Raw genomic sequence first — 13,837 nt, forward strand, 5'->3', positions numbered from 1 at the left:
ATTCGTATAATCGACAAGCCTCGCAGAGCAACGGATCCACCTTTTTCGGTGTGAATGCACAAATACACACGACCTCCTGTGGGAATCTCTGAATAGCAAACGGGAGTATAACGGACGGGGAGTGCAGACAGGCGGTGCTCGGTGGGAGTGTGAATCGTCCGTGAGATGTGCCGACTGCGTTCGAGGAGTCACGACGGCGCTCTGTCTCCGACTGTGCACCTGCCCATTATGCCGGAGCTCCCGGGTACAAATCCCAGCCCGGTACAGATTTTCACTCGTCACCGCGGATTCTGCTCCGTGTGCCACTGCAAATGACAGCAGTGGTCACCCTTTGATTCACATATAGCATTTCACAGCTGCAGATTTCGCGTGGTGTCCGTTCTTTCGAACGTGTCCGTAAGAACGGTCTACCGTATCTTCCTTCGCCGTCGGCGTTGTCGTGGTTACCGTGAGACACCGTTATACCAAGAGGAAAGGCGCGTCGATCTTAGAGCATGAGATATGATGACCTTAAGCCATAGACAACACACAACGGTCACGGTAGCACCTGATTCCAGAATAGCTGCAGTAGTTAAGATCTACAAACTATCCCCTGTTGACCAGGTCCCCAAAACTTAACTCGTAACGAGATCCCTTCAAAGCAAATTGTCATAACGATCGTCTATAAAGGCTTCGTACGACGAGAATAAATGTTACGGTTTATGGAATAATAATTGATACGACCAAACTGTCTTGTCTCTTCTGCTTTATTTAACATAACTTCGTTCACAGTTTCATTTCGCATTCACCACTCATTCACCGAAACCCTTCGATGAACAGTTTTGGTTGCTTAACACCAACAGTCAATGATAATGATACAGCTATTCTCCTTTTTATAAATTGAAGCCCGCTCTCAGTGATATAATTTTAAAAAAACCGGTCTCAATACCGCGTGCCTCGTGAGACGCGAATAGACTTATCCTGGAATTGACCGCCCTGTAGGTGTACTCAATTTAATGACCACACTTCACTGTCGGCTATTTCGCGTAACTGAATGTCCATTTGTTAATCTGATTATACACTGTAGCTATTTAAAATTCGCCCCTATATTTTTCACAACGCACAATTAGCACTTCGTTACTTGTTTTCTTCTTTTTTTTTCTTCTAAGAGTAAACGAAAAAAAAAAAGACGCCGTATCATCGGCTTAGTCGATATAAAGCAAAACACCTTAATATGCCCAATTTTACCTCTTCTTATAGGATCGGCTACCTTACTCATTAATTTACTACATATTATTTCCAATAACGCTAAACAGGTATCGCCGTTATATTTTAATTGTATTCAAAAGCATGTTACTACTATTATGACCGACCAAATCGTAACAAATCGCGCGGCGTGCGTTTTTAACGATAACTTTACGCTATTCAAGTTCCGTTACAGCTGTCTTGACTCGTAATGTTACACGGCCCCCCAGACTGTGATGTCTTGAAGAGGGTTCCAGACAGAACAGGCTTATTTTTTTTTTTTTTTGTGTACTGTGACAGGAGAGGGTATTTGTTTCAGCGAATACACTCACTCTCAGATTCACTCAACAAGTCAGTACATACATTCTACAATATTTAAGTTGAGTTAATGGGCCTAGACAAAATGCCCTTAACTAAATTCCACATTTGTTTATAGGTTGTCTTAGAAGCACTTCGCACTAATCACTTCATATTCACACCACATTTTTTTTTCTTGGATGAAGCCCTCAGTTCTTCAACCGACTGTGCAAGGCAGGGACCACAGCCGGGTTCGACGATTGGCATCCTAGGCCAAAACCCTTATCAGGCCACTTGTTTAACCAGAGAGGATTTGGTCCTTTTCTTTTCCTCTTAATTCCACTTTCAAATCATCCATCCTCGTCGTTCAGTGAGAGGATAAATCGTACTTCAGCGTCGTCATTGTTGCTGATACCAAGAAGGTATCTCATGGAAATCATCGGTACGTTCTTTAATTTTCTTTCTAAGTTAGTATAAGTACGTATTTATCCATTGGTGCTTTTATTTAGTCCACTGAGTGTAGTCTTGGTATCATTCAGTGTTTCTTGAATCTATATTTTGCTCATTATTGATAATACTTCTTCAGGACTATGTGAGGGAACAAGCCTTTAATTACATCAGTATCACAATCTGCCAGGAGGTAGCTCCCTTCATGAGGTATTTTCATTATTTTATATGGACCTGTATATAAATATTGCCATTTCTTATTCAGTCTTTTCCTGGTTGATGCTTTTGGGTGATTTCTCAATAAAATTTCTTCCCCTACATCATATGTGACTACTTTCTTCACATTTTTATCAAAACGGGTTTTTCTCAATTGTGCTTGATGCTTCAGGTTTTCGTAGACCTTCTTCACCATATCTTCTTTCTTGGTAATCTTTTGTTCTATTGCAGGTAATTTCTTCATCCATTCTGGCACAATACATTCACCAAATACTATTTGGTTAGGTGAATAACCTGTCGATAAGTGTGGTAAGTCATTATACACTTTCTCAAATTCATAAATCCAATCGATCCATTTATAATGTTGTTTGGGTATGTACGTCCGTAAAAATCGGTTCAACTCTCGGAAGATTCTTTCAACCGGATTTCCACAAGGGTAAAATCTTGAGATGTAAATGTCCTGGATTCCTTGTTCTTTCATAGTGTCTCTCCATACTTTGCTTGTATGATAAGCAGCGTTGTCTGTCAAGATCATTATAGGTTTGCCAAGCTCAGTTATATAGTTGTTGATAAATTTGCGTAACATGGGTCGAACGTGGAGATTTTTCAAAGGATATAATTTCACATATTTTGAAAAGAGATCATAGAAAGCCAATACATATTTGAACCGTCCACGTGTCATGGGACATGGCCCACAGACGTCACATGACACCAACATTAAAGGTTGTTGTGGGATGATAGGATGTAATTCTATCTTCCGACAATAGTTTATGGGTTTCACCTTCTGACATATTTTGCACTTCTTAATAATATTTGTAGCTATACGTCCCAAATTTGGATGATAGCAGTATTGTGCTATTTTGGCTGTACATTTAGCGGAACCAAAATGACCCCAATTCAAGTGAGTGTACCATACTAGTGATTCTAAATATTTATTTGGAACACAAACTATCCAAACATCATCTTCATCCTTCCTCCGATACAATATTCCGGATTTTAATTGATACTGTTCTTGAGAGTGACTTAGCGTTTTGCTTTCAACAGCATGCCTAATGGCTTTCCACAACTTATCATCTTCTTGCAGTTGTGGAAGACTTCGAGATAGCTGTGAAATCTGCCTCTCACAATATTGCCTTGATAAATTCATGACTTTGAAGTCAATAGTCCGTTCTTCACACTCGTCAGCATTCTTTCTTTTCGGTAATCTTGAAAGAGCATCGGCTATGATGTTGTCTTTCCCTCTGATGTATTTGAGCGTAATATCATATTCTTGCAGTAGCAAAGCCCACCGGGTTAAACGTGAATGGAACATCCATCCTGTTAAAATAAAAGATAAAGCTTTGTGGTCGCAGAATACAATGATCTTCTTTCCATATACAAAATAGCGAAACTTTCTAAGTGACCAGACCACGGCCAGTACTTCCAATTCAGTAGTACAATATGCACGTTCACAGCTAGAGAGTGTTCTGCTGGCAAACCCAATTATCTTGATGGTACTGATATCTTCTGGATTGTCCATCTGGAAAAGAGTGGCACCCAATCCGGTTTCAGAAGCATCCGCAGCAATATAAAAATCTTGATCAAGTCTCGGATGATGTAACAGTGGAGCATTAGTCAAAGCATTGCGGATGTGATCAAAAGCTTGCGTGCATTCTGAATTCCACTCCCACATGACATTTTTCCTTAACAGCCGTAACAAACAGTCTTGGCTTCCTAACTGATTGGGTAAAAATCGTCGAAAAAATGAAACTAAGCCGATAAATGACTTTAATTCCGTTCTATTCTTTGGATAAGCACATCTGTCAATCGCATCCATCTTTTTAGGATTTGGTTTTATCCCTTCAGGAGTGATTATATGTCCAAGAAATTTCAATTGGTTATGAGCAAACTTGGATTTGCTCAAATTTACAGTAACTCCGTATTCCAAAAATTTCGCAAAAACTCTTCTTAATAAGTCCAAATGTTCCTCCCAAGTTTCAGAAGCAATTAGCAAATCATCCACATATAAAGTAACTTCATTCAAAAGGTCTCTGCCCAGTACGGTATCTAATGCCGATATGAAAACACCACCGCTTATTTTCAACCCAAATGGCATGACAGTAAACTGGTAACTTCGGCCCAGAAAAACAAATGCAGTATATTTTCTAGATTCTTTCGATATTCTAGTTTGCCAATATGAACTACGCATATCCAAAGAAGTTAAGAAGCGGGCACCATAAAAATTTTGTACTAACTCTTCTAGGTTCTCTGGTCGCGTTTGTACAGGTATAATGATCTTATTGCTCTCTCTGGCATCCAACACCAATCTGATGTCACCATTGGGTTTAATTACCGCCACAAGAGGGTTACAATATTCAGAATCTGAGGGCTCAATAATACCCCAGTCTAACATTTTATTGATTTCCTTTCTGACTACTTCTTTCTTTGTCCATGGGATAGAATAGGAAGTACGACAAAAGGGTTTATGTGCATACGTCTTTATATGGTATTCAAAGTCTTTTATTATACCTGGACGTTTACTAAAAATTGACTGATATGCTTCCAACAAGTAGTACAGTTCATCCCTTCGGATAACAGATAAATATTCTGATTCTAACACCTTTTCCTGCAATGACATTTTATCCATCATTTCTTCAGAACATTCAATAAGGCATATATCATACACATTTTCATCATCAATACTGACATATTTTACCATTAGATTCATACACAATTGATTTGGAATTACTCGGCCCTTTCTCAGGGTAGTTGTCAAAACATTACCATTTGAATTAAATATACATTCACCTTTCTCTAAATTAATGATTGCACCGGTCTCACATAAAAAATCCAAACCCCAGATACACGGTACTGTCATTTTAGGAACAACCAGGAATGTACTTTCTATTTGAGCCCTCTGTATTGTAACGTCAACACGTACCTGTTTCACAACTTTTTGCATTTTTGTGCTGAACGCGCCAGACACGGTACATCCTGTAATACGAAAAGTGGGCATTTTTACCCCTCGGCTTATCTGTTTTAAACAGTCCAACGTCATGACACTAATAGTTGCTCCAGTATCAATTAATATTTCAACATCAACATTATTTATACTTGTTGGAATTATTGCCTGTAAAATTTGTCCACATTTATTAGAAACTTCAGGTTTTTCTTCAATTAATTCATTCCTTACATCCTGATCATTATTGTACCTTAATACTCTCAGTTCAAATTGATGCCTGCCTTCCTTCTCCTTTCCAGTCATCCTAGGAAGGCATTTGGTGACTGGTATTAGTTTAATCTATCTCGTTGAGTCATCGGTGGGGGTTCATGAACTTCCACAATCCGTACAGTATGATCCGAGTTATGGTATTCACCCCGTCGCACATTGGAGGCTCCTTCACCCATTGGTATAACTCCTTGTGCTGGATGAGGACTCGAGGCATTTGTTCCATCCTGCCGATGAACATTATGCTTCGAATTATCTTCCCAAGGTCGAATGCAATTGGGTTCATCACTTGGGTACCTGTTACCCTTATTAATATCACTACTATGCACATTCGCATCACCATATTGAGGTTTACCTCTAGCACAGTAAGTATCTCTTCTATATTTATTATAATCATTGTTTTTATTGCAACCATAGGATGAAGATTGTCCACGCTCCTGTGATGCGGGTTTGACCTGGTTTTCGGTATTATTATTATCATACGTTAAATTATTATTATAATTATTCGTATTACTATGAGTGTGAGTCGACATTTGATTACTACTCATTTGTCTTGCGTCTTCCATAATCATATCTATAGAGTCAATCACAGACAAGAATTGTTCTACGTCGTGGTCAGGAACATTTATTAACTTTTCACGTATATTTATGGGCAACCTTCCCTTCAAAATTCTGATCACTTCCTTGTGAGAAATTGGATCACTCCAATAATGTGTCTTATTTATGTACTTTTCAAAATATTGCCTTAAAGTACTCCTTTTACTGTTAAAATACTCAGGTTGGTAAACCTCTTTTCTTAATTTCTCTTGTTTACTCGACGACCAGTATTTACCCAAAAAAAGTTGTTCAAACTCAGCGCAAGTATGGCAACTTTCACTTACTTCGGCAGCCCATAATGCGGCTTCTCCAGTAATTTTGGATACTATAAATTGAAGTCGGTCGTGTTCTGACCAGCTACGCGGAAATATTCTCTTGAAATTATTGATAAAGATTTTCGGATGCAGGTTGTTCCTTTCAGTGGAGAATGTTGGGAATTGTCTACTTTTAAAAATGCTGTTCTCCACCTTTAAAGAAGACAAATATCCTCGCTGACCAAAAGAATCATCATCTTTACCAACTGAATCATCAACTTCCCAATGCAATTTTTCACCACAATTGTACTTCGTATTATCACATGTTCGGTTGTTTTTCGACCTATTCTCCGAACGTTCGTCCTCTGTCAACAAATTTTGTGATGACTTTCGTTCTAACTCCGCCAATTTATGATTGGTTTCCTTTTGCCATTTAGGTAACTCATCAACTATTTTGTCTTTTATTTTCTGAAATTCGCTAGTGAAGAGCTTAATTAATTCATCATTTCTACTCAGGTGCTCATTGATATTTTCATTTGGCTGGGATCCAATAGTAGTCTTAACCTTGTCTACAATTTCATTTCCTTTTATTTCTATCCATTCAGATAGATCTTCGTCAAGTCTTTTAGTTTGATCTACTAAATACTTGTCAATCCCCTTACGAGCATCAGACTCAAACTCGACTATTTGTTTCGAAAGCTCTTCTATCTGTGCGCTAGCATTGAAACAGCTGCTTTCACACTTAACCATCCTATTGGACAGGCCATCATAACTCTTCGAAACTACCTCATATTTCTTTTCTACGTCATGAAGTTTTCCCATTAAATTATTATATTGCCTTTCTAAGGTGTTAGAAAACTCTACATCTAGTTCTCCAAATTTCGCATTTAATTGAGTCTCCCAGTCCGCCTTTAATTCTTTCTTAGTATTTTCCAGTTTATAATCAAAGGTGTTCAGTTTGCTTTCCAAAGAATCCATTTTAACTTCTAATGAACCAAATTTGGCCTCAAATTTTTCATTTAACTTTTGATTGTCCTCTTTTAATTGCTTATTATCTTTTTCTAGTGAACCAAGTCTTCCATTCATTACACCCATTTAAGTGTTTATTGATACCAGCATATCAAACATTTTTTGATTAATATTTCCATTTTGAGGATCAACTTGCTGATCTACTTCCGAAACCTCAAGATCTTTATGTTCTCCCACGCTGCTTACCTTACTTATCATTGTATTTGAATCTCCTAACGGCTCTAAATCAATAACTGTATTATTATCTGTACATGTCTCCTGTCCCACATTGAGCTCATTGGATGCATCATCCCTATCCTCTTCACTTTCCTCTCTCTCTCTACTCATTACTCTACTCAACTGCACATTATCATGTATTCTTTTCGTTCGTTTTGACATGATTATTTACTACCAAGACATACACTTATTTTCACTATGTATTTATATATATTTATCTACCGAAATCACAAGTCTCAACTTCCCTTTTTTTTATAATTATACAGTTATTTTAATCATACCTGGTAGTATCGCTCACTTTTAGCGATTATTGAAGAATACCTCTTTCATTGGACAGACTCACTGGCTGCTACAATATTTTCCAACTCTAGGGTTCGTGAATCCGGATGACACTCGACTCGATGCAGCAATCCTCCTCGATCGAGCCCCACGTTGGGCGCCACTTCTACCGTATCTTCCTTCGCCGTCGGCGTTGTCGTGGTTACCGTGAGACACCGTTATACCAAGAGGAAAGGCGCGTCGATCTTAGAGCATGAGATATGATGACCTTAAGCCATTGACAACACACAACGGTCACGGTAGCACCTGATTCCAGAATAGCTGCAGTAGTTAAGATCTACAAACTATCCCCTGTTGACCAGGTCCCCAAAACTTAACTCGTAACGAGATCCCTTCAAAGCAAATTGTCATAACGATCGTCTATAAAGGCTTCGTACGATGAGAATAAATGTTACGGTTTATGGAATAATAACAGATACGACCAAACTGTCTTGTCTCTTCTGCTTTATTTAACATAACTTCGTTCACAGTTTCATTTCGCATTCACCACTCATTCACCGAAACCCTTTGATGAACAGTTTTGGTTGCTTAACACCAACAGTCAATGATAATGATACAGCTATTCTCCTTTTTATAAATTGAAGCCTGCTCTCAGTGATATAATTTTAAAAAAACCAGTCTCAATACCGCGTGCCTCGTGAGACGCGAATAGACTTATCCTGGAATTGACCGCCCTGTAGGTGTACTCAATTTAATGACCACACTACACTGTCGGCTATTTCGCGTAACTGAATGTCCATTTGTTAATCTGATTATACACTGTAGCTATTTAAAATTCGCCCCTATATTTTTCACAACGCACAATTAGCACTTCGTTACTTGTTTTCTTCTTTTTTTTTCTTCTAAGAGTAAACGAAAAAAAAAAGACGCCGTATCATCGGCTTAGTCGATATAAAGCAAAACACCTTAATATGCCCAATTTTACCTCTTCTTATAGGATCGGCTACCTTACTCATTAATTTACTACATATTATTTCCAATAACGCTAAACAGGTATCGCCGTTATATTTTAATTGTATTCAAAAGCATGTTACTACTATTATGACCGACCAAATCTTAACAAATCGCGCGGCGTGCGTTTTTAACGATAACTTTACGCTATCAAGTTCCGTTACAGCTGTCTTGACTCGTAATGTTACAACGGACCCCACGCAATTGTATAATTATTCCTCTTTACTGTGATAATTAAACATAATTGAAATCGAAGGCTTTGTAATTGAGCGTGCAATAGAAGTAACAAATGTGTCTGATGTCAACTGAGAGTCAGTCACCAACAGACTCGACCTGTTCAAACTGTAACGTACAGGATGAAATTTTTCACTCTGCAGTGGAGTGTGCACCGATACGAAACTTCCCGGCACATTGAAACTGCCTGCCGGATCGGAACACGAACTCGGGACTTCTGCCTTTCGTGGGCAAATGCTCTACCGACCGATTACGGGAATGTCCCACGAGCTGTAATATCCTTCCTTCCACGAGTGCTAGTCCTGCGAGGTCCGCACGAGAGCTCCTGCAAAGTTCGGAGGGTAGGAGAGACGAGGTACTGGTAGAACTGAAGCTGTGGGGACGTGTCACAAGTCGTACTCACGTAGCTGTCAGTACGGCACCTGCCAATGAAAGGCCGGGGCCCTGAGTTCGAGCCTCAGTCTGGTACCCAGTTTTAATCTGCCAGGAAATTTAATACTGTGTATTTTTTATACAGCCAAAGAGAAATTTATTAATGGAACAAACATCAAATAAACATCAATGTGACAAAATTTCATGAAAAAAATAAGGAAATTCAGTGTTTCTTTATTTCAAAAATCTTAAATGGTCGACACGTTTCAACCTGAAATAATGGGAACTACAGGACGTGAAAATACTAAATACAGGGCATATATGCGGACAAGAATAAAAAAAAGTCTTAGATTTTTCCCAGATTTCCCGGTTAAAAACACACTTTTTCTTTGGTGAAAACACACTTTTTCCCAGTGCAAATACGAATACACTATGGCCCTAGTGAAAACACATTTTTTCTGTATTAAATGACAATATACTATACAATACTCAGAATGTAAAACTTGCCAGCCAATGACAGCAGATATTCAGGACATAGGACACGTGATGTAGTCAGTTAGTAGCAACATCATTATTAAGTGGCACAAACACACAAATAGAAAAAGTTAATTGTGTAAATTAATATACATGCAGTATAGCAACATGAAAAGCTAATCTTTCACACATAATATTGGTTACCAAAATTTTCTTGTTTTCCTCCCCTCCCCGCCCATCCTTGAGGGTGTGGTTAGGCACGACCCTAAGTGCACAGCTGCAGCTGTATATTTCTGACAAACACGATTATGAGTTTCACTGCTGTGTAACGAACATTTCGTGGACTACCTGGCCGAATAAATGTTCCGTCGAGCACTCGACTTTTCAGTAGAAAAGTCAATCACGTGTAAAACTGCTCGAGAACTAACTTCACACTTTGTTTTTGAAGCGTAATTATTCTTTTTGCTATCATTATTGCATAATTTGTAATCTATGAAAGAACTAAAATAAATATGAAAAACTAACCTCGAAACTTGTCGGTCTTTCATAGTGGATGTTACCCAGTAAAGTGTATCGAACACATATCTGCCAGTAAAATTTAAAATAATGGGACAAATGGGTGGTCTCCTGAACCCTCAGCATTAAATTTTGAATGAGAGTCTAATGCCCTGTGATTTAAGAAATTCATCACACATTCTCACACATAACGTAATTTTTCTTGCTTAAAAGAAAATTTAGTTTGAAAGCAATGCTTCTCAAATCACCATTCACAAATTTTCATGTGACCTGTTAGAAATGCAAACATTTGCAATGTCACGTTCATCAAAACGAGGTTCGGGAGAAAGGCACACAGTATGCAGATTATTGTTACGAAGTATCGGACAGTCTTTTTGTCGGCAGATGTTTTTGTGTGCACTGTGTTTTGTTGTTGTAAATGGAAGTTTTATTTTGGTATTATTCACTCATTTATATTTTATTGCTGCAGTATTATTTCACAGTAAGTGGGGGTAAAGAAAAGTTCTTTATTAGTGTATCAGTTCTTACCAGTCAAAATTACAAAAATTTAACTGAAAAGCAAAACAATGAAAAATTCCCGGGTTTTTTCCATATTCCTTTTTTTCCCCAGATTTCCCAGTTGTCCCTGGACACATACATCCTGCAAACACATTGACTGCAAATATTATTCACCGATTGCACTGAACGCTGAATATATTGGCAACAAATGATAGTCATCTCTGACATAATAATTATGAAGTTTTGTTCAACAAGTGAAAAGCTTTACACTCGAATACAATACCCTGTACTTTACTTAGAATTGTCAAACTTTCAGCCAAATATACACAGTTACGAGAAAAGTATTTCAAAGTTATAATAAAAGAGAGAGCCGACACGGACCTGCGAGGCTGCGCTGCAACTCGCGCCGCAGCTCGGCGTGGAAGCCGCCGCCGCCGCCGCCTCTGTTGTCGCGCACCCCCCCTGTCGACCGTGGAGTCGCCTCCGGCCGACAGCAGGCCCAGCGAGTCCAGCACCTCGTACTGCTTCAACTCCGACTTCAGCTGCTCCAGCTCTCGCTGCAACCGGCACACGACCGTCTCAATATTCTACGAGTCGGCACGCGGCTGCTGCGCTAAACGGTACCGCAGTTTAACACGTACGAGCGCAGTGCCTCACTGCTGTGAAAGTCATTACTGTACGGCAGCCGGAGTGAGACTAGCGACACGAGCGGTGACGAAGTGGACCGCCTCCTGCCACTGTGCACACCTCGTGACATTTAGGAAGTGCCAGGAGGCGAATCGGGCAGGTCTCGCACGTTGGTCTTCTGCGGAGAACCCCGTGGCGAGGCGTCGGGAAGGAAGTGGCGTAGGGACGGACTAGGGTGTCGGGTGGGCCGGGTGAGTGACCGAACACTGCTTTAGGAGGGGGGAGGGGAGGATCTTACGTAGAATGTCCATTATTTCAGGGCACGGTGACAAGTAATTGAAGCCGTGACGGAGGATACCATTCAGTTGTAGTCGGGGTGATATCGGGTGACGAGAGGGGCAGTTGTTTGTAAGTGACTGATGGGAGTAGTGGGGGGGGATTAGGGGTGTGCGAGGACACGGCATGGGAAATCTCTTTACTGAGGAAGTTCGGGGCGTCATCTGTGAAGGCCTCGAAGAGAGCTTCGGTGTACCGGGTAAGAGCCTGCTCGTCACTGCGAACAGTGGAGAGTCGGTGAAGGAAACGGTCGGTATCTTTAATGCGAAAGGTTAGGTTTCGGACAGTCGGTTGGAGATGTCGGTCGACAAGGGCAGAAAAACTTTCAGTAGAAGCACAATAACCAGCTACAATGGGGCATCCGTGACTGTTGGGTTTCTGGATTTCGTGTTGAAGGTAGGTGTGCCTGTTTTCACTGGGGTGAAGAGGGAGGTAGACTCTGAGGGAGAGGTTCAGGAATGGGGCTAAAGATTTCAGTAGGGACTGAGCTTATGTTGGACTTCTGGGATGGTATCAGTATGGCAGACTCTGTAGGTGGAGAGCCTTCTGTCACGTAATGACAGCCGTCCATCACGACAGTAGTGGAGACGTTGCTGGGCTGACGATCAGGTCAGTATCTGTTTTGAGGTTTTCTGCTGGAAGTTTAGTGTTCTTAGCAAGGGACATGGGGAAGGACGGTGAGGCCAAGTAGGAGAAAAGGAATTCCTGGAAAGTGACCAGAGGGAAGTGTCACAGCTAGATGGAGGCACAAACTGGCAGAGGCGAGCTTCAATGTAGGGATTAGGTTGTCTTTGAATAGAGGGTTTGGTGGGAAACAAGTGTTTCTACTGTAGGGAAAAGTAGAGTAGGTCTCTGACAATCAAACACGATTAAACTTTGTGTGTGTGGTAACACTGAGGTCTTTGAATACGACTGAAACTTCTGTGCGACTGAGCTTTTTGGTGAAAAAGTTAGCAACTGCATTTTGGGATTGATCAGGCTCTGTATTTTGTGGAGCTTTAAGAGGGAGTTTTGGAGTCACAAATTGGAAAGGTCAGCCAGAAAGGGCCTAGGTGCGACGAGCAGGTTCACCGTGGATACGTGTCGACGGACGGTGGTGACCGAAGGGGGGAGTACGACGTTCGGTGGTTTCGTCAGGTTGTACAGTTCCTGGTTCTTTCTAAGCCCACGTGTTCTCTCCGTGGACTGGTCCAAATGTCTTTCTCGTGATTTTCCGTTTGGAGGTCAACAGGTTCTCTTCATCTTTTTTTGTGTACTGGTTAATGTTTGTGTCCCATATAACAGTACTTACAATACACTACACTATAACTTTAAGTTTGGTCAAAATTGACAGATTTTTTGAAAACATTATCTGCTCCAGACTGGAAAAAGTTTTAGACCCATTGACAACACATTGATCAATTTCTCATTTACGTTATTATGCCCGTTGGACCGAGTGCCGAGATATTTAAATTTTTCCACTTTGGTTTTGTTACATCATCCTATCTGTAATGGGCCATTCTTGGGAACTTCTCTGGATACTTCTATCGTTTGAATCTTCTCCGCATTAATCCTCAGTCTAATCTGACTGGGTTTATTTGCTAAATCCCCCATAACTTCTGCCATCTCCTACTATATTACAGCTGCAATGCTGTCTGCATACCCATATAAATGTATTCTTCCATTTAGCTTCATCACTTTGCCTTCTCTTTCCATTTCCCACATTACTTCCTCCGGGACACTGTCTCACACACGTCCTGACGCCCAGTTCTTTGCGCAATCCCCACTCCTCGTTACTTCACGTCGGCTTTTGCCTCCACTGTACACACCTTCACCAAGATTATGACAGCACTTTAAATCTTTATATATCGTCAATAAACGTGTGAAATATTGAAAACCGATTTTTGTTACCCCTGAAATCTATTAGAAAGGCAACCCGCAACTGCGTCCCGGATTAGTCATTTAGGAGTACAGCCGGTTGTACATCAGCAGTTTTACACTTTTCGTCCCTTGAAAGTAAGTA

General features: G+C 40.3%; 1 protein-coding gene across 1 annotated transcript in view; it reads right to left on the minus strand.

The window, feature by feature from the left end:
* LOC124718782 (plectin-like) overlaps positions 1–13,837 on the minus strand; it is a 239,827-nt gene that overhangs the window by 122,496 nt on the left and 103,494 nt on the right. Inside the window, exon 6 of the mRNA XM_047244391.1 lies at positions 11,254–11,396. Coding sequence (XP_047100347.1) covers positions 11,254–11,396 — 143 coding nt within the window. The remainder of the gene's footprint in view (positions 1–11,253; positions 11,397–13,837) is intronic.

This window comes from Schistocerca piceifrons, chromosome 10, assembly GCF_021461385.2.
Source record: "Schistocerca piceifrons isolate TAMUIC-IGC-003096 chromosome 10, iqSchPice1.1, whole genome shotgun sequence".
NCBI lineage: Eukaryota > Metazoa > Arthropoda > Insecta > Orthoptera > Acrididae > Schistocerca > Schistocerca piceifrons.